Source organism: Astyanax mexicanus, chromosome 7 (genome assembly GCF_023375975.1).
Source record: "Astyanax mexicanus isolate ESR-SI-001 chromosome 7, AstMex3_surface, whole genome shotgun sequence".
Lineage (NCBI taxonomy): Eukaryota > Metazoa > Chordata > Actinopteri > Characiformes > Acestrorhamphidae > Astyanax > Astyanax mexicanus.
The window spans coordinates 44,154,694-44,181,614 of record NC_064414.1 but is presented as its reverse complement, the minus strand read 5'-3'; the positions used below and the strand labels follow the sequence as shown (position 1 = coordinate 44,181,614).

The 26,921-nt window shown below is 36.7% G+C and overlaps 1 protein-coding gene across 1 annotated transcript; it reads left to right on the top strand.

The window, feature by feature from the left end:
• The first annotated feature begins 2,647 nt into the window (after positions 1–2,647).
• Positions 2,648–24,864, top strand: vwa11 (von Willebrand factor A domain containing 11). Its single transcript, XM_022684783.2, has 17 exons — positions 2,648–2,736; positions 5,607–5,792; positions 7,541–7,819; positions 8,565–8,658; positions 9,725–9,853; positions 11,231–11,417; positions 13,022–13,191; positions 14,445–14,557; positions 14,763–14,879; positions 15,761–15,940; positions 16,835–16,967; positions 17,488–17,640; positions 18,703–18,795; positions 20,162–20,430; positions 21,469–21,602; positions 22,477–22,633; positions 23,916–24,864. Exons 2-17 carry the CDS (start codon positions 5,613–5,615, stop codon positions 24,306–24,308), a joined length of 2,781 nt encoding a protein of 926 aa, XP_022540504.1. The 5' UTR covers positions 2,648–2,736; positions 5,607–5,612; the 3' UTR covers positions 24,309–24,864.
• The last annotated feature ends 2,057 nt before the right edge of the window (positions 24,865–26,921 follow it).

Genomic DNA, 26,921 nt, shown 5'->3' with positions numbered 1-26,921 from the left:
CACATCCAATAATAACTGAAAGTGTTCCTGAGCCCATGCAGTGATTTCCACTAGAGAAACAGTACAGCTTGTTTTTAGTGCACTGTCGCCTGAGGGACCAAAGATCACCAGCATACGATATCGACAGTCTGCCTTGCTCTTTATGCACAGGGATTTCTCCAGATTCTGTTAATCTTTTGATGATATTTTAATAATAATAATAATAATAATAATAATAATAATAATAATCTTTATTGATATAGCACATTACATAAAAAAGCAGCTCATGTAATATAAAACAAATAATTAAAAACTAATTTAAAAAGTAACAATTTAATAAAATAGTAGTAAATAAAACATTTATATTAAAATAAAATCTAGAATAAAATAGATTTAAAAAATGTTTTGTACTGTAAACGGTGGGATATGCAGGTAAAAATGTATTAAACACATAAGATAAACCAAAGCAAAACAGAAAGCAAACACAGGTAGGAAAAGGCAAAAGCAAATGAACAAGACAAAGTAAGCTAAACTATAAAAACCAAGAAAACCACACGAAGAAAGCTAGATGAAGAAAACAAAACTAAGAAGATTAAACTTTACTATTAAACTTTACGAAGAAAACAAGAAACATATAACAAATACAGCACAAAACTCCACAGACCTTACAGAAACACTCAAATCATACAAAAATATACACAGCATACAAAAAGATACAGAGCATACATGGCATAGTAGCACACAAAAGACTCCACACAAAACACTGAAACAAAGGAGCTTTTATACACAAGGAGGGTGAGGAACACCTGGGACCAGTAACGAGGGGGCGTGGTTACAAACACGACACAAGGTGACAACACTAATGGCTAATGTGTGACATTAGATATTTGATTTTCAATTGAAATGTATTTATTATAGCTCTTTTTTTGCATTTGCTTTGTAACAGCAAATATAAAAATGGGTACAAGTCTTTTATGAATAAGCATCACAGTGAAAGTGGCAACAGTGGCAAAGAAAAACTCCCTAAAAATTTCCTAGGAGGAACCAAAATTCAGTAAGAGGAACCCATCCTCCTCTGGTCGACCCGGACAGCAAAAACCAATAACAGAACAAAATCAACTTAATCAGGATTTGTTTCCCTGATGTATAAACATGTTATGAATTATGAGTGTGAGTAGGTGCTGGACACATGCTTAGTGTTAATATTAAAGTCCAGGCATTTTAAGTATCTGTATGTACAGCTATGGAGTGTGGCAGGAATGGATCAGTGATATGTATTATGTAGTTATATGTATGCCTTATTGTGAATAAAATATACATTTATTATAAGTTTTGCTGATCATTGTATTCTGTTTTTTTATATTAATCTACATTTTGAATAGTGTGATTTTGGAACTGAGGTTGAAAAAAGACTCTACCCACCCCCAGCATGGACTGTTCACACTTCTGCCTTCAGGCCGGAGGTACAGAAGTGTGACATGCAAAACCACCAGGCTAAAGAACTCCTTCTTCCCCACTGCTACCAGACTCTTGATCTTACCCCAAAAATAAGGCATGTGTTCATTTTACTGCACAAATGTTTTAATTGCACTACTAAACTTTTTGCACTTCTTTCATATTCCACTGCTGTAGATAAACATGTATTACTTGTAAATAATATCCATAACACATTACTGTTATCATGTACATATTTCCATCCTGGATGTAAATTTAACACCAATTTAAAATGTATATTGAATTTTATAATCGTAATAATATTTATTTATTTATAAGTTTTGTAATATTTATTTCTTGCTTTATTGTATATTTTCTACTTTTATCTTTATGCAACATACATGGCAAGGAGCAAAGAAATAATTATTTTATTGTACGAGAAAACTTGTTCTCTTACTGTGCACATGATAATAAACTCTTTGAATTGAATTGAATGGAATTGATTTGAAAAATGTTAATCTGATTAGAAAACAGTCCAGAATTATGAAAATCATCAGGTCATTTAACCCTTCAGTATATTAACCCTCGTGTGGTGTTCATATTTTTGTTATTCGTTTACTTTGTTACTTGTATTTAATTCAGCAAAATTAAGCAATTTTACATTAAAATGCTTTACACATGCTTGCTTCACCTAAACTGCAAGCGATATAAACAGCTTACATGGTTAATATTTGCCTTTTACCTTTCTTATGTTACATTTCTTTCAAAAAGTGCTACTCTTTTTTTTATTAGTTTTTTAATAAAATGTAAAAGAAAATGAATTTAACTCAGGATATGTGAGAGCTGAAGGTATTAGTGGCAATAAAAAAGAAAAAAAAAATAGAAAACTTGACTCGAACATCCTTCCTGTGTTGACAAATTTAGCACTCACTTCAGCAGTTCAGTACATTGCGTGTGAATATATTTGCCAACCTGCAAACTGTGAGGGCAAAGTTAAGAACGAATGAAGAACTGCTGGATTAGTTACACAACAGCAGAACAGAAAAAAAACTCCTGTGTTACTGGTTATGATGACATTCTGTACAATTAGTATCTGACTCCAGCGATTGCAACATTACAGAGCCACCCCTGTGTAATCATACCACTGAGGATAAAGGATTAATAATTGGCCATAGTTGAATTGCCACACCCACCGACCCCACGCCCTGCCTCCCTCTAAATCTGTATGAATACTGAAAAAATGCACTTCAGCACATATCTCAGCCAGGTGCATCCAGAGGAGACAGGCAGAGAGAGAGAGAGAGTCAGATCTTCAATTAGAAGGTATGAAGCTGATTATACTTCTAATTGTTGCATGATGCACATTTTATATTGGATCTTAATAAAACAACATCACGGTTAATCTTTATATGAGCTGCTTTTCCTGAAGCATCTTACCACAAATATGATTCTAAAAGGGCTAAGCATGCAGCTTAGATGATCCTCACACTAAGATCCTTTAGATAACTGGCTCCTCAGTGATGATTTCAAAATACGGCTATAGAGCATAGCCAATTTTAATATAACAATAAATTAGTTATTAGTGAAAATGGCACTTAAATGTTTTTAAATAAAAATCTAAGGTATATTTAATATGAGGAGTTATAAACACGTATTAATATGTTGTGAGTGTTTAACTTTTTAACACATTCTTGTCAAGCTTATTAATCAACACCTATTATTAATAATTGTGTCTATAATTATAACTATGTATATAATTACTTTATACAGTACCAGTCACAAGTTTGGACACACCTTCTTGTTCAATGCTTTTCTTAATTTCTTTATTTTATTTATTTTCTTAATATTAAAGACATGAACACAATTAAGGAACACACATGAAATTACGTAGTAAACAGTAAAAACGGACTGTTTGTCCTCCACAATCCCCTGATCTAAACCTGATTAACTGAGATGGTGATTTGAGGTGATTTGGAATGAGCTGGAGCTTCACAGCGTGAAGAAAAAGCAGCAACTATTGTTCAGCACCTCCAGAAACTCTGTCATGATGCTGAGAAAACTATTCCAGGTGACTCTCCCTCATGAAGACCCTGAGATTAAAATGCCTAGAGTGTGCAGATCTGTCCTCAAAGATAAAAGTTAAAAATATAATCTGGATTGTTTAACACTTTCTGTTTGCAAAATAATTCTGCATGTTTTCCTGTTTAGCTTTATTGTCTTTTAATATTACATATACTACGTAAAAATCATAAAAAGAAAGAAAACACATTAAATGAGAAGGGGTAAACTATTTATACTGGTAAAAATCTGACATACATTATTAAACTTTTTACATAATACAAATATACAGTTTTGGGATCAGTACTACAAAACCACTAAGCCTTTCCCTTTTTTCTGCCTTTATTTTAATTTCCTCTGCTCATCTTTACTCCCTAAAGGATAACCTCTCTTAATTTGTTTATGCACACTACCTGCAACAAGAGTGTCAGACCTCTCATACTGTCATTGCACATCTTTACTTGGTATATTGCCACTGCTGTAGTCATGGGACACTTTCTATTTTAAATATGCGGCGAGACAGTATATATGCATGTCTGTCTGTGCATTTTATGCGTGATTGTGTACGTACGCGTGTGTTTACTGTGTGTAGTGCATTGGTAATTCACCTTTGACTGCTTTTCTCTCTCACTTCTTTTTCTCTCTCTTATGTAGTGATATCAATTTTTAACATAATAGTCATGGATGCTGGTTGGAGGGGCCTCCTGTAAATTGTAGCCTGGGCCCCAACAGTGTCTAAAATTGTGTCCACTACTTATACCTTCTAAAAATGGTAATGGTAAAAAGTGAGGTGAAAAAATACCACACATTTTTAAATAGTTGCCAACATACACAGTATTTATGAAGTAGTTACCAGTTCCTTCACTGGCCTTGGGTCTCTCAAAAAATGTTATGCCCTTTCTAGTGGCCAGCAACTTGCATGGGCATGAGAAAGCATCCTTCTGATTGCTGATGTAGTGTAGCTTTTTAGAGAAAGCCAGTGGTGCCAAAAAAGTCCTCAGAACAAGAGGATGACACTTTAAGAGTGCTCTTTATAGTTTATAATATTTTACAGCTAATAAAATGACCAGACCAGTGTTATTGTATTTACCCTAATAATACTGTGTATTATCTGCACCACTGCTTGTACCGAACCATGATCCCTGTAGTGTGTTGCTTGGGTATAAATAGTGTTTATTGTCATTTCCCTAAATATATAATAAAATATATAAAAGTAAAAAAAAAAACTTTTGCTTTCTTTTTACTTGAATGACTCTGGACTATTGCATTAAAATAACTGTTTATTACTGATTTATTTAAACTTTATTTATTGATAACCCTTCAAAAAAAGAAAAAGAATTTCAGAAGTTCAGAATCAGTTTATTCCTAGACAAAAAATATATATAATTTATTCGAATATCATGATGATTGCTATAGAGGTTTGATCTTGGTGAGACCGCGAGGATAGTGCTTTTTCCTTACGCTGATATTCTCTAAACCAAAGTTACTGTTTCCACTGTCCAATGTCCATGTAATTGAAATAAATCCACTCCACAAGGTGTTGAAATGATAATCGAAGTTTATTGTTCTTCTTAAAGCTTACAAAACGTAAATGAACTAACTGAAGTATCCTATAATGAAAATAAAAAGGTTTACAGTTTCTGGGAGTTGAAGAGCAACAGCAGGTAAGAAGACTGTTCGCTTCCACGGTTCCTTGCGATCTGAAAATGAAACTAAAAAGCGCAAGCCTAAGGAGGCCGGCTCGTCAGTTCTTAAAGAGACAGTACACATTTTTAATCCAAATCCAAGTAACCTTAAAAACATGAATTATTATTCTTTTAACTATCCTATATAAAATTAATCATTTTAATCAATAAATATATCTATCTATGAAATTAGACATTTAAAGTAAATTATTATTTATCTTTTAAAGCGATTTTAAGCATTTTTTATTTATTTAAACTTAAAGTCCACTTTGGCCGCTACAATTGCTGTGCTTTCTATATTACCTATATTGGGTATATATGGGTTTTATCAGAAGGTGCATAATTAATTTATAGTCATTAATGAGAATCCCTGTGTACTTCTCACTCCTCTAGACTGTAAAATGTTATCAGCAGATAATAAAAAGGCAGGTGTGTTTATGTGTCACTCAGCTGGAGATGAGGTCAGCAGTGTGTGTGATCGCTCTGGGCGTGCTGCTGTCCAGAGTGTATGGGTTCGTGCCGGTCGGGGGTGGAGGTAACACACATGTGACCATCACCGGAGATGCTGTGATGAAAAAAATCCACGAAGTGTGTAAAGCAGTGGCTGAGTCAGAGGGGAGAGAGTTCAAGCCCACGGTGAGTGTGCACACGTGTGAACATGTGTAATAGTGTACATCTATATTACTAATATAACAGATGTGTGTACTACAAATGTATGTGTATGTACACTGACATGGCAAAAGTCATGGGATAGCAGTGTGTAAAATATTCGTGAAGTGTTACTTTACAGCAAGAGTGTCCAATTTTTTTTGTTGGGGGCCAGAAGGAGAAATATATTTGAAGTCACGGGCCACAGACTCTGTAATAAAACAAATAATGAAATATACCACTTTAAATAATACATTTTCCTGATTATTTTCATTTACACACCATTTTACTTGACTTACTATCTTTATCTTTCTTTGACAGTGTTGTGTAAACTAAGATTTTTCAAATTGATGTTTCATTTCATGATGTCTCTTAATATTAAACTCCTTAATTATGGCAACTTTTAGACTCTTTTGCCCTTTTTCTGCGTTACAACTGAACACTCTCGCCCTTTTTAGACTCTTTGGCCTGTTCTTTTGCGCCACAACTGAGCACTCTTTCCGCTTTTAGACTCTTTGGCCCGTTTTTCTGCACTACAACTGAACTTTTAGACTCTTTGGCCATTTTTTCTGGGCTACAACTGCGCATTCTCTCCGCTTTTAGACTCTTTGGCCAGTTTTTCTGGGCTACAACTGCGCACCCTCTCCGCTTTTAGACTCTTTGGCCTGTTTTTCTGCGCTACAACTGCGCACTCTCTCCGCTTTTAGACTCTTTGGCCTGTTTTTCTGGGCTACAACTTCACTCACGCCACTTTTAGACTCTTTGGCCTGTTTTTCTGGGCTACAACTGCGCACTCTCTCCGCTTTTAGACTCTTTGGCCTGTTTTTCTGGGCTACAACTTCACTCACGCCACTTTTAGACTCTTTGGCCTGTTTTTCTGGGCTACAACTGCGCACTCTCTCCGCTTTTAGACTCTTTGGCCTGTTTTTCTGGGCTACAACTTCACTCACGCCACTTTTAGACTCTTTGGCCTGTTTTTCTGGGCTACAACTGCGCACCCTCTCCGCTTTTAGACTCTTTGGCCTGTTTTTGCGCTAGAACTGCGCACTCTCTCCGCTTTTAGACTCTTTGGCCTGTTTTTTCTGGGCTACAGCTTCACTCTCGCCACTTTTAGACTCTTTGGCCTGTTTCTGACACCTAGAGTTCAAACATTGAATCTCACATTACAGCGGGCCAACTTTCATTCTATTTCTAAAATACCTCGTGTTCCGCTCCAAAAAAGGAAACGGGCCGCAAATGGCCCGCGGGCCGTAGTTTGGACACCCCTGCTTTAGTGGAATGCTTCGGAAAACTCACACCTATTTAAGTTGTGATGTGTCATCTTGCAAGTGTGGTTAAACACTAGCCTGCATGCTCATGCCAAGGCAACATGAATTTTAGCTTGAGCTTGATTTAATTTTTAGTTTAAGCAAGGTGTGTGTGTGTGTGTTAGAAATGCATCTCAGTGGACAGTGCAATAGATTATAATGATGGTGGCTGGCAGAATCTAGCTTGAATTGTCAAAGAAACAGACAGGCTTCTGTCATGGGACACTTACTATTCTATCTCAGTATACATGCATGCTTAGATGTGCACATGTTACGTGATTGTGTGCACATGTTTGTGCGTTTACTGTATCTCGTACAATTCCTCATTCACCTTTGACTATAATTTCTATATAATGGAATTTATGTAATTGGACTTTTTACTCTCCTTCTCTTTCTCTCTGTCTCTCTGTATGGGTGTGTGTGTTACAGGGTTCTTCAGCAGAGGAGCTGCTGCGGGCATGTCTCGGTACAGCCACTGGTGAGGTATCCGCAGCCAAGTTCCGTGAAGCCCTGAATCAGATCTACATGCAGAACAGCATGGTGGACCGAGACTTCATGGCCAGCGACCGGCATCACTTCAACAGTGAGACTTTCAATGAAGGACGAGCTCTAATTACACAGGGCATGACCGCCATTAAAGCTAACATCCGCAGTGGCAACTTCCAGGCTGCAAGAGAAACACTGGGCCGAGCCCTACACACTCTTCAGGTGAGATTTATTTAAATATTATTCTGTAATGCAGGGTTCGGCAATTAAGTTTGGTAGGCCACAAAAAAAAAACTGTTTTGGAAAATGAAGTGTAATGAGATGGAGTGCTACAGACTAGTAGCTCTCTAGCCCAGAGGGTTATTGAACCCAATTGCAGAACAGTTGATCTCAAAGCAGGTAAATCCAAGAAGAAAGAAAAAAAAATAATAATAAACACACCACTCCTCACACAGGATCAAACCTGTGTCGTAAGGGTCATGGTCCAAAAATGCCCTAATAAGGAGATACGGAGCCCAAGAATGGGCGGAAAAACAAGAACGGGTGGAAATTAAAGTTACGCCAACAGAGAGAAAGAGGAAGAATGTAAACAAACGCTCTCCAGAGAAGCATTTTATTACATTTGTTTTTTATTGTAGTTCATTATAGTTCAAACAACCTCACGAGCCTGATGTTTCATGCTTGCTGACCCCTGCTGTAATATATCCACAGCAATAGGCTGCACAATTGATACGATTGATACGATTAAGAAACGGCAGTTAAGGGGAAGTGTGGAAGTCAAGTGCACAACCCAGAACACTGATATAACTGGTTATATGCTGGCTAGGCAAGAAAAAATGAGCTATTATGAATTATCAGGTATTACAAAGGTACAGGCAGTAAATTACAGTAATTTATTTTGTCCAGGATGAGTGAAGCCATAAAGACTTACAAAAATGCATGAGTAACCATTTGACTGTTCTTACAGGACTTTTACAGCCACAGTAACTGGGTTGAGTTGGGAAACAAAAAGCCGTATCCCAACCTTATCAGACCTGACCTCACCATCAGCAACATCGCAGGTAATCAGGGAGTGAAAGAAGGAAGAGAGTCATAAAGACAGTATGTGTTTGTGTGTGGGAGAGACATTTACATAACAACGATTTTTATTTATGAATAATAACTTGAATAAAATGAAATAATAGTCAAATAAGTAACAATATAATTTACACAGAAAACAAGACATACTCTTATTCAAATTTTTATTTTTATTTATATTCCCAACTTAGTAAATGAATACTGAAATCATTCAGACTAAGAAGGAACACGTGAGGAATCATGTAGTAACTTAAAAGTATTAAACAATCCATAATGTAAAGCATTTAGGTGGCTCTGGTCTGAGTCTGGTAACTCTGATTAACTTATCCTTCCTGTGCAGCAGTGGTAACTCTTGGTCTTGCTTTCCTGGGGCGGACCTGATGAGAGCCAGTTTCATCACATTTGATGGTCTTTCTGGCTGCACTTGAGAATACTTTCTTGAATTTTCTTATAACTGTTTTTAAGTATTATTTTTTCTTTAATTATTTGCGTAGTTCTTGCCATAATATGAATTAGAACATTACTCAAATATAGCTATTCACTGTATAGTAACTTTACCTCTTTACAACTTTACAACTGATGCTCTCAAACACATTAAGAGGCAAGAAATTTAAGTAGGTAATTAACTAATTAACAAGTTCTGCACAGCTGTTAACTGAAAGCCTGAATTCCAGGTGACTCTACCTCATAAAGCTGACTGAGAAAATCATAGCCAAGATGAAGCTGTTTCTATCTAAGCAAGAGGTGCTACTTTGAGGAATATAAAACATAAGAAAAACATATTCTAATTGTTTAAAACGTTTTATTTGTTTTATTCATAGTTTAGATGATTTCAGTATTAATCTGCAATACAGAAAAAAATTAATAATGAAAAAACACAGAATTTAAGGTGTGTCCAGACTTAAGGTGTGTCCAAACATTTATATAAAAGTAGATCATGTTCAAATCACTAGCTATTGTTTTTTTATATGTGTGTGTGTGTGTGTGTGTGTGTGTGTGTGTGTGTGTGTGTGTGTGTGTGTGTGTGTGTGTGTGTGTGTGCGTGTGTAGATGTGAACACGCCAACCTGCAGTGACTGTGCCAGCGGTACATGCTCGAACCCGCTCCTGCCTGCCATTCTGAATGAGAAGAAACTCACATCTGGATACATGGGCCTGTTTTCTAACAACAAACCTCAAGGTCTATTTAATATCTGTATAGACACACATACTTAGTTTACTTAACTACACTGACATGGTAAAGCATCCCTTACTTTCTTGTCCTTGCACTTGTATAAGTTGTAAGGTAATATATTGTGAGGGACTGAGAGTTCGAGTGAGGCCTAATATAGGCGTCAGATGGATGGGACATTCTGACCGTTTTCAAAGTTGTGTGGGCATTTAACATTCCTCAATTCATAGGCATTACTACCCAGAGTGGACAGTGCAGTGGGTGGTAATGATTGTGACCAGTGATGTCTGGCTAGAATTGTCCTTAAATACAAACAAGGGGTTGATGTGGCAGAAATAACACCAACGTTCAATGCAGCCATATCATTGTACAACATACAGTAGAAGAATCAATAAAGAACCATGTAGTAGTGCTTAGATCGGGCCCAAAAAAATCCTGCCCTGTTGTTTAAGAAAAAATTAAACAAAATGTTAAGAACAGATCTCCGAAAGATTAAAACACGAACAATGCAAACACTGATCCACAGGCCTAAACAACGGTAAATTAGGCTACAAGAATGATGTCTGAATGACTTTCCTCTAATCTAATATAATTTAACATGGCTTAAGAGCATTAAATACTTTCTATACAAAAAAAAACTTTTTTATATTGAGCTTATAGTCTACAGCCAAAAACACACAAAAAAACAGCATTAAGGCTACGCACTGCACAATCATTAAACCCAAATAGACCAAGAACAATAACATAATTTGCAATGTCTTTCCTCTAATCTAATACAATTAACAAGGTCTAAGAATATTAAAAAAATAGCCTACGTCCAAAAACACACAAAAAAACAGCAATAAGGCTATGAACTTCAAGTCAAGTACGTAATTTGGACAAGTGGAGGAGCACTACGCAGGCCAGAGCTGCGTGATTATAATATTCTAACTTGTGCAACTTAAAAAAAACACACACAGTTTGATTTGTTACTTTGCTATATTGTGATTACCATGCCATAGATTTATATCAAATAAAAATAACATTTGAAAACAGATGCCTTCGTCACAGACTATTTTCTTGAGCCCGAGTTCGGGTCAGGCTGGGCTCAGGCAGAGAATCTAAACTCTACCATATAGCTAAAGATGTGTAGGGTGATGTGTGTAGTCAATAATACTCTCTAAAATACTAAAGAAACTTTACATCAAGTGATCAGTTGGTATCTCAGTTACCAACAAGGTTCTGCTATGGCTTCACACACAGTTTAACTTGCAGTCTACAGTTTTTTATTTCCCCTTTGTAAGTATGTTACATGTTAAATGACAATGAACTTAATTGTTATTACATATAAAAGTTTCTAAATGGCAGTGTGGCTGTGAATATTAAACTGTGTGTTTATGTGTTCAGGTAAATGCAGTCACGGCGGGGATGCTGACCTCAGCAGTACCCAGAATCCTCGAGGTGGAATCAATAAAGATGAACGGAAGCCCCATAACGCAGACTTCCACAACACAGCTGTCGCAATAGCGACCGAGGCCACACTCCAGCTGCTGGAGGACATTCGTGGAGCAGCAGGAAATAAAGACTATCTGAGGTAAATGAGTTTAACCATGTGTACGAACTTCTAGTGTGAAAACAGAAAACACAGTGATATTAAACACACACATTTAGTAGTGTAATATGCAAATTTAGAGTATGTGAAAGAATAGTTAGAGAAAAGTTTGTGGGACACCATGTACCTTATATCCACCCCTTTCCAAAGAAGATGGCCTGTGTCTCGAGTTAAGAAGCTACTAAACTTAAAACTTTCACCCAAACACCCATACATAAGGAACCCTAAGGTGTAATCAATTTTTAAAAAGTTATGCGTGTCTTGAAGGCATGGAAACAACATCCTAATGCGTGGGAATGAGATCATTAAGACGTGTGAATGAGATCATTAAGATGTGGCCACAACTCATTAAGGCGTGGGAACTAGATAATTAAGTCATAGCCAAAGAATAATAAAGCTTGCTTTTCTGTAAATTGATTCCCACGAAGAAACTGAGTATTACATCAAAGCTCCTTTAATCCCAAAGATAATCTTTAGTGAGAAAATTGAGAGTAAATTGGTTTATTTTTATTTTCATCTTGGAATAAATTATGGTGATATTTTGGAGTCTCTTGCAGTATAATCCTAAGTAAAAGACACTTAACACTAATACTAAAAACTCACAGGCTCCATAGGCAGTCATAGTGTGCACAACCCCTGAGATCTGCTCGCTTTGTTAGCTGTGAAATAAAAAGACCTTCTGGTGACGCTTTAATAGCTACAATTTAATGAACTAATTCCTATTCCTTAATGAGTCATGGCCATGCCTCAATTATCTAGTTCCTGCACATTAGGATCTCATTCCCACGTCTTAATTATCTCGTTACCTACCCTACAAACACAAACACACTCAATGGCTCAGAGCATCATTACCTAGACATCAGAATGTTTGGATAGACATTTTTAAACCTACTGCCAGAGGATGTGAGCTATATGGTGTCCCAAAACATGCTAATCTTTTTATGTTTATGTTTGGAAGCTAGTTAGATATAATTAGCTTGGAAATAAAGTTAAATAACTTGTTGGAATGGTGGACTTTTGGGTTGCCATAGTTGTCTATTTTAAGATCAGGGTCCACAGCTGGAGCTACTTCAGACTGTATTCACTTTGAATATGATACAACCATAAACATCTTGATATATAATGACTGTAAATTCTAAAACAAACGTGGAAGAATCTAATTCTTAAAACTGGGCGTGGTGGTCTCTGTGGGTGTGGTAATAATTGCAGTATTTTTTAATTTTAGGAAAAAATAGGGAGGATAGAAATGCTAATGGAACAAGGTATGAGGTGAAAGCTGGTCCCTTTAACATTAAGCAAATAAGGGTAGTAGTAAATAAGCAATATATACACTTTATTGCATTGCATTACTTTATCTGTGATTTAATCACCCTTTTTGTGAAAGTTGTTTCCGAAGACTGTTACATTAGAACTCTTATTTTGTAAGCAAGTGAAATTTAGCTTCCTGTGAGTGCTAATAAGCTAAAAGACAAAAGTACCTAGACAAATCATGAATAACAAGCCTAGAATTTAAAGACAAGTCTCTCTGTCTCTCTCTCTTTCTCTTTCTCTCTCTCTCTCTCTCTCTCTCTCTCTCTCCCCTCCAGGTTAATGGGCATCGCTCGCTCTGCTGTTCTGTGCTTTGTGATTGACACAACAGGAAGCATGGCTGACGACATCGCTGAGGCTAAACGAGTTGCACACAACATCATTGACAGCAAGAAAGGCACTCAAGATGAGCCGTCAGAGTACATCCTGGTCCCGTTCAACGATCCAAGTACGAAAACTCACAGTTCCTGGCACATTTCACAAAAATGACATTATTCATAAACCACAAAAGTAGGTGGAGTGCACAATGCCTTTGTCTAACCAAGGGCCAGCTAATCAGGGCTAGGTTTCCTGAACTATCTCAGCTCAAAGACAATGCTTAAATGGTAGCATGACACTCACACTGAAAACTCCCCTGCAACCTGCTGACTACAGAAGTATGTTTACTCTATGTTAGCGTTGGTGTAGCGGTCACAAACTGCAGTGTTACTTTACTTTGACAGTTTTTGTCAGAGGTGTCCAAACTTTTCTTGTTGGGGGCAAGAAGGAGAAATATATGTGCGGTTACGGGTCTGTAATAAAACAAATCATAAAATATACTACTTATAATAATACATTTTCTTGATTACTATCATTTACACATCATTAAACATACACACGTCCCTTTGAATTCTGTAAATATATATATATATATATATATTTTCCCAACCTCCACGAAATCCTCTGCATTTGCTGGCTATTTTTTGTTTCTTTGAAGTTGCCATGTTCTCCCAAAAGCTCAGGTACATTAATGTAGGCATGATGAAGTAAGGAAAGGAGATGAGGAGCGTTTTAGATTGAGTTTATGTCATAGCGACAGCTAGCCTTCAAACTTTGAAGCTCAAATTATACAAATCTGCGTAATAGAGGGACAACTTTCAAAAGTTATATAGCAGGCCATTCCAAAAAAGGAACTAGCGGGCCGTAGTTTGGACCATTCCGGTCTGCGTGCTTCTTTGACATTCAAAGCCGTTTCTGTATCTGTTTGCTTGTTAACAAATGCCTGTGCAGAGCATGTCCATGAGGGGGATCTCAAAGTGCAGTTTGTCTTCACTGCAGAGGAGTGTTATCTTAAGTTATGGGCTCTTAGTGGCTGAGCAGATAAAGGTGCTGACACTATGGCCTGAGGATTGAGAGTTAAAATCCCACGTCATGCATCCTCTCTTGTCCTAGTCAGTGGGTGGGTTAATTTGCACAGAGGAATTGGGTTGAAATTAATTAAATATTAAAATTTTAGCCGTATTATAAAATTATTATATGGTGTTCTTCTTGTACTCAGCTGATTTCAGTGCTATATGATCCTAACTTTTATACTGCTTTACTGCTAGTATAAAGAGAATTATAGTAAAAGTTTATCACTGGCATATTTGTATTCTATAACCCATAATCAAAACTGCTGTGAATTGAAGTGGAATATGAATCTGTGTTCGTTTTCTTTTGTAGAGTTTGGACCACTTATACGGACCACCAACCCAGATGTGATGAAGGCAGAGATTGCGAAGCTTGATGCGAGTGGGGGTGGAGATATTCCAGAGATGTGTCTGTCTGGACTGCAGGTACAGAGGATGAATACTGATAATGTCTCATAAAGGAAATGACAAAAATGACATAGCTGGTCTTATCTTACTCTAAGTGAATATTACTGTAATATGTCTTTTAGAAGCTCTTATGAATAATTAAATGATTAATTTAAAAAATCTCTCTCTTTTTCTTTCTCTCTCTCTCTCTCTCTCTCTCTCTCTCTCTCTTTTCTTCTCTCAGCTGGCTCTGACGGGAGCTCCTGCCTCCTCTCAGATCTATGTTTTTACTGATGCTCCAGCTAAAGACACACATTTAGAAAAAACCATCATCGCCCTCATTCGCAGCACTAAGTCTACAGTAAGCATCAAGATGATTAAAGCCCTGTTTACACTTATCTGGATATTGATATATATGAATATTTTCCTCCATGTTTTTGGAAATGTGTTGCATGAGCATGCTAGACCTCTGTAGGGTAAAAAGACCAAAATCCAAAATCACACTCTTATCCCTATGTAGTGTAATATGCAAGCCATTAAATACAGATTTTATCTCTAAACAGAGCATTATATTTTTGTAATAGAACAGTAATATGGAGTCACAGCTCAGGTCAGCATAAAAAAGAATGTGTGTATAGAAGGTAGTTAGGTATCCTGCTCTAATTAACTGCTAATTAAGTCTAAATTTGTCCGAATCTTGGTCTTAGAAATTAGAAATCTATATTTATTGTAAGCAAATTCAGCAGTTTACTCCATTCTTAGTGATTATTCCATCCTTATTACCATTCTGATTGTCCAATCAATATTTTATTCTTGATTAAGTGACTTTTTCTCCATTTGATCATTTGTTATCCATTATATTACTTGCTTGTGTATTTTACATTATATTATAATATAATTATAATATAATATATTATAATATAATATATAATTATATTATATAATTTTTTAATTTTTGGTAATATCATGCACGACCAGGCAGTTAAAGACAAGATATTTACTGCATGTGTAAGTGTCCCATTGAGAGGGGGTGACAGCACGCTCATTCTTTTTCATTCATTTTCTTGCTTATACTTTTTTCTTTTGATACTTTGTACAAATAAAGTACTTTTTTTTACATCCCGGACTTGGTCGTTTGTCAATTTCCACAACACTATAACTCTAAAACTTGACTGTGCCTTTTCATGATTCTTCTCCAATGTTGCCATTTCTTTCATTGTGTTCTCACTCTCTCACACTCAGGTGTCCTTCTTCATGACGCCAACCAAGAGATCAACCAGATCAGTGAGCTCTGAGCCGCGCTCTGTTTTTCAGCTCTATTATGACTTGGCTTTGGCCTCTGGAGGTCAGGCCATACAGGTGTCCAAGGCTGAACTGCCCAGCGCCACTGATATTATTGTTGACACTTCTACATCCGCTCTGGTAAGAAATCATATTATACCTTGTCCTGGATGCATATTTTACCCTTTTATTAGTTGCTGGGTCTCATATGCAGTTGAAAAATGTATTATTTTATAAACATTTTAGACTTTTACATAATTAAAAAAAAATCAGATGTAAAAAACACATTTAATTATTCAATACGTGCTTACAGTTCACAGTTGAGAAAACTCATCAGTTTTATCCTGGAGTTATTAGGGTTAAAGCAGGCTAAAGGACAATTCTGGGAGTTTCAGTCTTGATAAATGGAATTATGTAACTTTTTACTTCATACAGTTTATTATTATTATTTTGCATTTGTGGTGAATGTTATGATTTTACAACATGTTATTTAAAACATTTAATAAATGTGTATATTTAAAAATGTATTCTTAAAAAAAACACTAATTGATTTTATTATTGCCCCAAAACACACCTAAAAAAGGTATTAAAAATAAATTCATAAGTTGTGGTATCACTAAAATAAAAGTGTAAATGACTTTTGAACAGTCTCAGAAACTTATACCCAGACAACGTGCCTATTTGGAGCCTGTATGTATAGCTCAACTGGCACCAAAGTTTTGTCAACCTCTTCTATATTATAATAATGGGGCCTATTTGAGAAGCCCACCTGGGACCCAATTAAACCACTGGTACAAACCCAACTGAGGAGACCCATACACACCTGGAACCCACCTAGCCCATGTTTTACTATTGTGTGTGCCCAATATAAGAATGTAGGGTCAGTATTAAGGACACTGCCCCATACAGTGATCTACAACATGAATATTACAATTTGAGTCTTAGACTTGAGCTGCAATGTAAACTATGTTTTGCAGATTGTGGTAAAATAAACTGTGTAAATTTGTCTGATCTCTGTTTCTCTCTCCAACTTAGGTGACGATTCTGCAGCGGGCCAGGAACCCGGGCAGAGTGGAGATTTTCCCCTTCCTCCTGGATGCATCTGTGTCTAATATCACTGCTTACATCACAGGAGATTCACTCAGATTCACTCTAAAAAGCCCATCAGGTGAGCGTCAAACCCAACACTCAACACTTAACTCCAAAGACCAGTTTTACCATTATTAAAACAGTAATAGGATAGCAGTGTGTAAATATGACAGAAACCAAGGTCCACATCTATGTAAGTTGTGAGGTGTTATCTTGTGAATGAAGCTGAACACTGGCCAGTTTGAGTGAGGCCTGGAGTGTCAGATAGATGGGACATTCCATTTCCGAAGTGGTGTGGATGTTTAATATTACCACCCACCATGGACAGTGCCGTGACAGAAAATGATTATGACCAGCAGCATCTGGCTCGAACTGTCCATGCGAACAGACAAGCAAATCTGGCAGAAAAAGGCCAAATAATGTGCTAACTATTGCAACAATGTTATAATGATTAAATGATGGCTTTAGTAGAATGGAATTAATATTTTTAAATGAGAGAAATTATCAGTTTTGAATGATGATATTGAATGGTTAGTGCAATTACAGCTTAAAATGAACCAGAAGACACTCTCATCTGATTTTAACTGCTTGTGTTTCAGGTGTGTCTCAGTCTCACACAGTCAGTAATGGACCACTGGCTGTGATTCAGACTGTGGGGAACCTACGTCGCGTTCATTTCACTTCTCCTATAGAGACTGGCCTGTGGAACATCAGCGTAGAGTCCACGGCGTCCTACACCATCAAAGTCATGGGTGAGCTTCATCTCATCATTGCAAATTTCAGACACCTGGGAAAATTTTATTTATATTTGAGCTCTTAAAGTGAATAACCGTATATCAGGGGTTGGCAATTAAGTTTGGCCGTGGGCCAGATATTTTCCAAGCCATTACATGGTGGCCCACAAAAAATAAATTCTGTTTTGGAAAATGAAGTATAATGGGATGGAGTGTTACAGACTAGTAGCTCTCCAGCCCAGAGGGTTGTTGAACCCAATTGCAGAACAGTTGTATTCAAAGCAGTTAAACCCAAGATAAATAAATTAAACTCACGCGGGATCGAACACCAATACACTATCCCTGCCCTGGCTGGTGAATTGGGACACAGCTTCGAAAAAGCGCCCTTATAAGGAGATAGGGAGCCCTAGAACAGACAGAAAAACGCGAGAACTGGCAGAAACTAAAGTCACGCCAAGCTTGACAGAGAGACAGGGGAGGGATATAAACAAAAGCTCGCCATAGAAGCATTTTATTTTTTTCTTTATCATTCATTATAGTTCAAACAACCTCACAGGCCAGATGTTTCATGCTTGTGGGCCAAATATGCCATATATCATAAATTTTCCCTTTTAGAAGAAATCTGATTTTTTTAATATTATTGTATTTTATTTTAAAGGTACGATATGTACTATTTTTCTACAGGAATGTTTACTTTAAGTCACTGATGTTCTGCAGTCTCTATTGCGTTTTAGGAAAGAAAGGCTTTTAGCTTTTAGACATTTACTGTGGTACAGCAGCAAAGTGATAGCAAAGCACACACACAAGTAGAGAAACGTATTAAAATTATAAGCTATAAAAAATAATAAAAAATGTAAATAATCAAAAATCTAGAGAATATTTACAACAATATTTACACCAATTACTTGTGAGATTCATGTAAAGAGTTTTCATGGCTGCGCATTTGCACCAGTACTGTACATGTATCTAATTATAATTGAGATAATATTTCTATATTATGCAGATAGTGTGCATGTTTGGCCTTTCTGTGGGAAAAGTGTTGAAAATTTGCCTATATATATATATGTGTGTGTGTTTCAGGTCAAAGTCCGAATACATTCATTTACAACTTTGTGGAGGAATTTAAAGGACCTCACCCAGGGTTTGCTGTGATCGAGGGTCGCCCTCAGACAGGTGAGAAGAGTTATGATACAGTATCTACTGCTGCCTGTAAATGAACTACATCTCATATCTCTGACACTCCTACAACACACTGAGCACAACACTGACCTCTATCTGACTAACTGACACATCACTTTTCTGTTCTGTGGTCTCTATTTTAATTTTTTATCAACATTCTTCCTGTTTTTCTAGTCTACAATATATACACAATGAAGGATGAGCAGACACACTATAAAAAAGTTCCCAACTGGGAAGACTAAATTGTGTAAAACCTCTTTATATCCCACATTCTCTTCTTAATAACAAATCTTAATGTACGTGCAAATAGGGGGTTAGGAGGTGAAATAGCAAAATATGACTGCATCCTAAAAATTGCAAACAACAAAGAAAAACAATGTAAATCATCACTATCCTCCTAAAACCTTGCATCTCCAAATGTGCTAAACTTTACAGCAAAAGAACAAAAACATTTTCTTAGGTATTTAATGGAAGTCAATGTTCAGTGTTATTCTGGAGCATTTATTTAGATTTAGATTATTTAGATATATTTAGATTTTTTTACACGGCCAATCACCCAACTCACTCATTAGGACTCCCCCTATCACTAGTGATGCCCCAACACACCAGGAGGCTGAAGACTAACACATGCCTCCTCCGATACATGTGAAGTCAGATTCTGCCCCTTTTTGACCTGCTGCTGATGTAGCATTACCGAGTAGCATTACAGATACATTAGCTCACAGATGCAGCCTTGTGCTGATTAACATCACCCTTTGGAGTGATGTGGAGAGAAAGCGCCATCTACTGTACCCACCCAGAGAGAGCAAGGCCAATTGTGCTCTCTCAGTTATCGGTAGCCAATGGCAAGCTACATGAACAGGATTCTTACCAGCGATTTCCTGATTATAGTGTATTTTTATATTTTTATTAATACATTCTAAAAAATATAAAATATGAATATATCAAGTGGGCTCTTTTAAGGTAGTTGACATTATTTTATATTATCAGGAATATAAAAAACTGAAATGAGGTTATTCGGCCATATAGGCTACATTAAGGTAATTTACTGGTCTGGGTATATTTTAATGTTTAACCCTTTCCCACCCTCACATACACATTTTGCTATGGTCTCACCTGCTTGAAGCCTGACAACCTATGCACATTGGATATTTTGGAATCAACATAGTGTCACCCTAAATTAAAAAGTGGGCATACTGTAGTTATTAATTACTTATTATAGTTAAGATTTCCTGAGTATAAGACATTCCACACACAGACCTGCAGCTCTAGCTCTATGGTAAAAATGTAACACAAAATCTTCAGAAGAATGGATATGTGTCTCATGACATCCTTCCATCCTGTTCTTTTCTCACCTCAGGTTTACCTGCTAAGCTGCTGCTGACAGTAACAGGGCAGAAGGGTGCGGACTCTCTGAAGGTGCAGGAGGTCGCTCTGGTGGAGGTGTCAGGGAGCAGAGTGTCAGATGGAAAGATTCAGGAGATGGGAGGCGGGGACTTCCTGGTCACTGTGAGTGAAGTACCAGCAGGAGAATTCGTGGTCATGATGAAAGGAGAGGAGAAGGCGTCCTCCAGCAGATTCCAAAGACAGAGCACCACTCAGATGTCTCTGGCTAAAGTCACTATCAAGGTACACACAGCCTGAGAACACTCCTAACGGTAATGAAGCAAAGCAGCATATAGTCATACATTCATGGCATTGTTATCTCAGAAAGAACACCTATTATTATTATTATTATTATTATAAATAGATTTAAAGAAATTTCAATTTAATTTAATTGAATTCAATTTTATTTCTAAAGCGCTTTTTACAAGAAAAGTTACAAGAAAAGCAGCTTCACAAAGAAAAACAGGTCCACGCCTCTTATGATCAGCACCACAAGTTAACCTGTTATTATTATTATTATTATTATTATTATTATTATTATTATTATTATTATATAGCAATAGTACTGAAGTTAAAATTCTTCTAGTTCCTTGTATTTTTGAGAGAAAGGAAAAACATAAATGTGTAGAGTTGTATGTACAGCCAACTGGTTAAAGTATACTTTTTAGATAGATACACAGACAGACAGATAGACAGACAGACAGTCACAACAGAAACAAACAATCATAGGGGTGATACAGTAAGATAGCACAGTAAGAAATATAAGACTATAGATGACTATAGATCTAAACTGAGATTTTATATAGCAATTTGATTTAATACAAGTATTATAATATTATAGCAATATTACCGGAGTTAGAATTCTCCTAATTCATTTTTGAGTGGAAGGAAAAACATAAATGTATGTATGAACAGCAAACTGGTTTGAGTATACCTTTTTAGATAGCCTGCAGCTTGAAACTGGTAGGAAATGAAAGTTGGCAAACTTATATTTTACAGGGAAAGAGAAAAAGAGAAGCAGAATAATGGAAAGAGGAGGGAGCTGTAAGAGAGTGAATGTTAGTTAAAAGATTTTATTCATATTTTATAAAAAATATAAAATCTCCTAAACTCAACAGTAGCATTGCTGTGTTTATATGGCTAAATAAAGCCAGGCTCTGTACTTACAAACATTTACAAAATTTACAAGCTGACAGCACTATATAAGACTGCCAGCTTAGTCACAATAAAGCTTGAAAATTTTACACTGGAACGGTGCCATCTGTGTGATTTTCTCTGCAGGCTACAGTAGACAGCACCCTGCTGCCTGGAATAGCCTTCAAACTGCCTTTCACTCTAACAACCAGCGGAACCAGCGGCACCTACACTATCACTGCCAGAAACGACAGAGACTATCCTCTAAACTATCCCTCAAAGTAAGCAAGACTGACTTCATTACATATATGTAGTGTACTATACAAGTCCTTTAAATACAGGTACTAAATTTAAACAGAGCATTGTTTATTAGTAGAACAACATTTATTCATATGTGGAAATTCTGTATTGTTAATATTGCAATATACATCATATATTGAAACATTACATCTATATATATATTTACAATAAAATATTGCAGTATCAGCTTTTTCCAACATTGTTCAGCCCTATCTAGTACTACATACATGCAGACATTGTAGCATTTTTCTCATTCACATGAAAACTCCTCAAAACTTTTGAAAATCTCAATTTTCAGGCACCAAAAATATCTCTTTTGTGTGGACAGGCAACCAAACCGCAAACAAGGACATTCATTTCAAAAATATCCAGGAATGTGTAAAGATAGCAAAATAGACAATGGAAATTACATCTCTGTAGTTGTTCTATAGTACTAGTATTATACAGCTCTGGGAGAACATGCCAAGATGCATGAAAACTGCAATTAAAAACCAGGGTTATTCCAACAAATATTAACTTTATGAATATTAAATTGTTTTCTTTGCATTATTTAAGGCCTTTTTTGTTATTTCAGACATTTCTTATTTTCTACAAATAAATGCTCTAAATAACAATATTTGTATTTAAATTTGGGAGAAATGTTTTCCTTGTAGTTTAAAGAATAAAACAACAATAGTCATTTTGTTCCAGAGTTGTATTATTATAGTATAGAACTGGAATTTCAAGTAAAAAATTAACTATATTTGAATACATAGAAGCAGAAAAACAAAACAGAAAAAAATATTCTATGAACAGAAAAATTGCCATCAAATCACTAAAAAAAACTAATTGCACCACCTCTCTTTGTGATTTCAGTGTGAATGTGGTATCTGGAGTCAGTGCTGAAAGCTCAGTGACTCTGACACCGCCTGCAAACACTGCCTCAGGAACTGATATCACTCTGACCATCGCCGCTGAGGGGCCAGGAGGCGACTCCAACTATGCTGTCGTCCGTCTTTCTGTGGTGGCAAAGGTAACCGTACACTTGATTTCCAAGGGTTAATAATGTCCACTAACAAAGAGGAGTGAAATTGTTAAAGATGGCTCTTGTGCAAATAATATAACATATGAAGTTAAGTCTGAGACCAAATGGATACTTTAAATTAATAAATTATAAATTAAATGATATTTAGGCAAGTTCTTAACCGTGCACCGTGCAGCATGCTGTCATAACGACAGGAAAAGTACGCCTTGTGCGGCTTAAAACATGTGATAGGCATGTACTAATTCTCTTAATAAATCATGGGTGCGTTTTGGACGTAAAGTTCAACAACAAACCAATCAGTGTGTCACTTGCCATTACCTTTAAGAGCCAGCTGCGCTCTGACTTTGGTGGATTGGTATTTTAATGGTGCAGCACTTATGCTCTTCTTAGCAGCAAACAATGAGCTGCTCATTCACAGTGTGAAGCTGAGCAAACAGGTCATTTACAGGAACAGCAATGTTATTTTATTTTTGTGTTCTGTTTATTGTTGATGTAAAACTGTGCACTAATGTGTTCGTATGTATGTAACAAGCGGGGGATGCATGCGTGTTGAGTGAGCGTGGCATGCTTGTGTTGCCAAGATAGCAATGGACGTCTGACTGTTGTCAGGGTTTAAATAAGTCAGTGGTGCACCTGTTTTTTTCCATTGCCAAGATAGCAACTTGGCTGAAATAAACACTTCCAGACCACCACACCAGCTGACATAAATACAGGGGTTAGACAATGAAACTGAAACACCTGTCATTTTAGTGTGGGAGGTTACATAGCTCAAAAGAGGACAAAAGGCACATCTGTGACCAAGACAGCAAGTCTTTGTGATGTACCAAGAGCCACGGTACTCAGGGTAATGTCAGCATAACACCAAGAAGAATGAACCACATCCAACAGGATTAACTGTGGACACAAGAGGAAGCTGTCTGAAAGGGATGTTCGGGTGCTAACCCGGATTGTATCCAAAAAACATAAAACCACGGCTGCCCAAATCACGGCAGAATTCAATGTGCACCTCAACTCTCCTGTTTCCACCAGAACTGTCTGTCAGGACAATAAATTATTGTGGTCTAAAACCAGGTGTTTCAGTTTCATTGTCCAACCCCTGTATAACAAGTACTGTTGCTATTTAAACAACACAAGCAGACGGTGTGAAAATAGACTGTTGGCAGGGTATAAGATAGCAATTACCATTGTGACGCGCCTTTGCGTAGGATATAAGATAGGGCCCATGGTGTGCACACTTACCTATTAATCTGATTTCTTTTATTTCCAACAGGTGACGGATTTCACTCCTCCAGTGTGTGAGATTGTGGGAGTGAGTGGGATCTGCCCGTCTGACTGCACCCAGTCTAACTGGGACATGGCCGTCAACATCACTGACGGCAATGGCACGGGTATACAAAGCATTTCCATCCAGGAGGGCAGAGGAAACTTCACTCAAAAATCTTTGGTGGAAGGTGGTATAACTGTAGTGATGGGGAACTACAGCGCCTCCTGCTGTTCTCCTGATGTAACGATATCCATTGTGGATAAGGAAGGAAATGTGGGTAAATGCTCTTACTCCGTTGAGAAGAGTGGAGGGGTCTCACTCAGCCTGTCTCTGTCCCTGTGGGCCTGTCTGCTGCTCTCTACCTTAAATACACTGTGGGATGTTTTACCCCTGTCATGAGGAAGTCCTGAATCGTGTAACCAAAGCTAATTTTAAAAAGAATGTTTTAGAGTAGAAGAAAAGTCTGAGTACCAGAGTGTTGAAGCACCAGCATGAACAAATAAATAAGTCTTTACAAGCCCAGGCTAACATATATTGATAATATATTGATGCCACAGGATAACATATTAAGACAACAAGATCATATATTGAAGCCATAATATCATATGATGATGCACAAGACACTATACTAAGGCCACAAGATTATGTAATAATACCACAACATTATACTTACTTTGTATATTTTGTATGGAGGCCACTTTTATAAGTGGTATAAATGGTATACATTCTGTAAAACTGGACAGGGATTTGTTTGACCCACAAAGATTATTATTTTTTTTTTTATAATTTCTTTAATCTTTCTATTTAATTAGCATTAACAGTGCACTTTTTTTGTTGGGTCATGCATTTGCATTTTCATTTGTACTGTAGCAAACTGTATAGTTTAACATGTCACTTTTTCTCTGACAACTGGTTTAAATTTAATGTGAAATAAAACTGTGTTAAAGCCAAACAATGTTTTGTATGTATTTGTATTTGCTTATCTGACACCAAAGACATCTTTTTACAGAATCTGAATCAGATTCAAGTCTCCTGTTTTGGCCGGGAAACTACCGTATTTTACTGTTCATTCCCGTATTAGTATTTTCCCGTAAATTTCCTGTTTTCTATTAACATAAAAAAATATTTTAGGCGACAGACGCTGTGTGAATGGGAAATCTCTTAACCAATCATGGAGCCGGATCAAGGAGAAAGTTCTGCCTTCAGGAGAAACAGCCAATCAGCTTGTTGGTTTTGCGGAGCGAGGAGGAGGGTCAGCGTGGGAATAGTCAGTTGTTAGAATTTGTTGAAATCTCAGCGACACAGGGTCACAAATTACACGATATCTGGGTGTGGGAAATGGCAGACTCACCTGGCTGCTCTCCAGAAACGTTTCATCACGAGAACACATCTGAAGTGTTGGTAGTAATGCTGGTGCTTTACAGTATAAAAAATTATTTTCTGTAGATAAACTGAAATATACAGGCATGTTTTTTTTGCTAGTTTAAGTTAAATATATTATTCTACTTGCAAAAATAAAAAAAATACTCAGAACAAGAAGTTCATTATTATTTATAGCTTTTAGCCAGTGTTGTGCGTGAACGAGTTCAAAAGAACGCGTTCATTGAACACGCTCATTTTTTCGCGAAAGTTGAACTGAACGCAACATATTTTTTAATAAAGAACTTGAACGTGAATTAGTTTACATTATGTGTCATGAACGGCAGACATCCCTTATTATTTATTTATTTATATATTATAATTGTATTTTTATTTTATATTTTATATTTTTTTGCATTGTTTTAAAATGTAGAATCTGTTCTGTTCTGTTCTGTTCTACACTCTAGAAATTGTTAATCTCTGAATCAGTTTACTATTCTTCCACTTACTGTACTGTTAAAAACTGTGTAACTCAGGCTTTGGCAACACAAATGTAGCACTATTTGTCATGCCAATAAAGCACCTTGAATTGAATTGAATTGAGAGAGAGAGAGAGAGACCAATGACGAGAGTGAGAGAAAGTGCTGCAATAAAAGAAAAATGGCTAGTGGAAGTGATGGCACGGAGACAGACACCGATTCTCCTTATGAATATTTTCATCACCTGGTAAGAAACCCACAATTGCAGTGTCATGAGCAAATGTGTCACATATGAGCCTGTGTCTGTCCTGTGTTTTTCCCTCTTTTGGTTTTCTGTGCTCCTGCCCTGTTTTCCTGTCTTGTGTTTCCAGCCATGTGCTTTTTTGAGCACATGGCATTGTTTTGTTATTGTTCTGTCTCCGCCCTAGCCCCGCCCTAGCCCTGCCCAAGCCATTAGTGTTGTCACCTTGTGTCTCATTTGTAACTCCGCCCCCTCATTACTTCCACAGGTGTCCCTAGTGTGTGCCTGTGTATAAATGCCTCATGTGATCCATTGTTCTCGGTCGCGCTTTTTGTTTGACCGTGTCCTGTTAATCTTTCCAGATCGTGTTTTAATGTTTTGTTTAGCCTCAGACCTGTTGTGTTTTTGTCTTCAGTTTTCCAGGTTTGCTTTATGTAGTTAGTTTCTTTGTTATTTTGGCCTGTTTGTTTCAGTCTTTTAGTTTATCTTCTGGTGTATAGTGTTTGTTTCAGTAACCTTTTTCTTTATAGTTCTTCTTAGTGTTTTGTTAGTTTATTTTGTAAATATGGAGAATAAACCTGACTTGCGCTTACATCCTGCCTCCTCCTCCTTGTTACAAAATGTCTACAATGAGCAGTTTCAAAGAACGTATAGTGATTTCTAGCTTGTAGTGTGAAAAAAAGTATTTATTTGAATATCTCACGAAAAAAGTCAAATGAACTGAACTTTGAACTAGTTCAGAATTAAAATTGTGAACTTTGAACGTGAACTGTTCACTTTGAGCATGTATGAACTGAACTTGAACAAGTTCAGAAAAGCTGTGAACTGGCACAACACTGCTTTTAGCTCCACTTACCGCCATTCATAGAGGATTCACTCATGAGCTCCCTCTACAGTTTAACAGTTATTTACTGATATAACAGGCGGACAGGA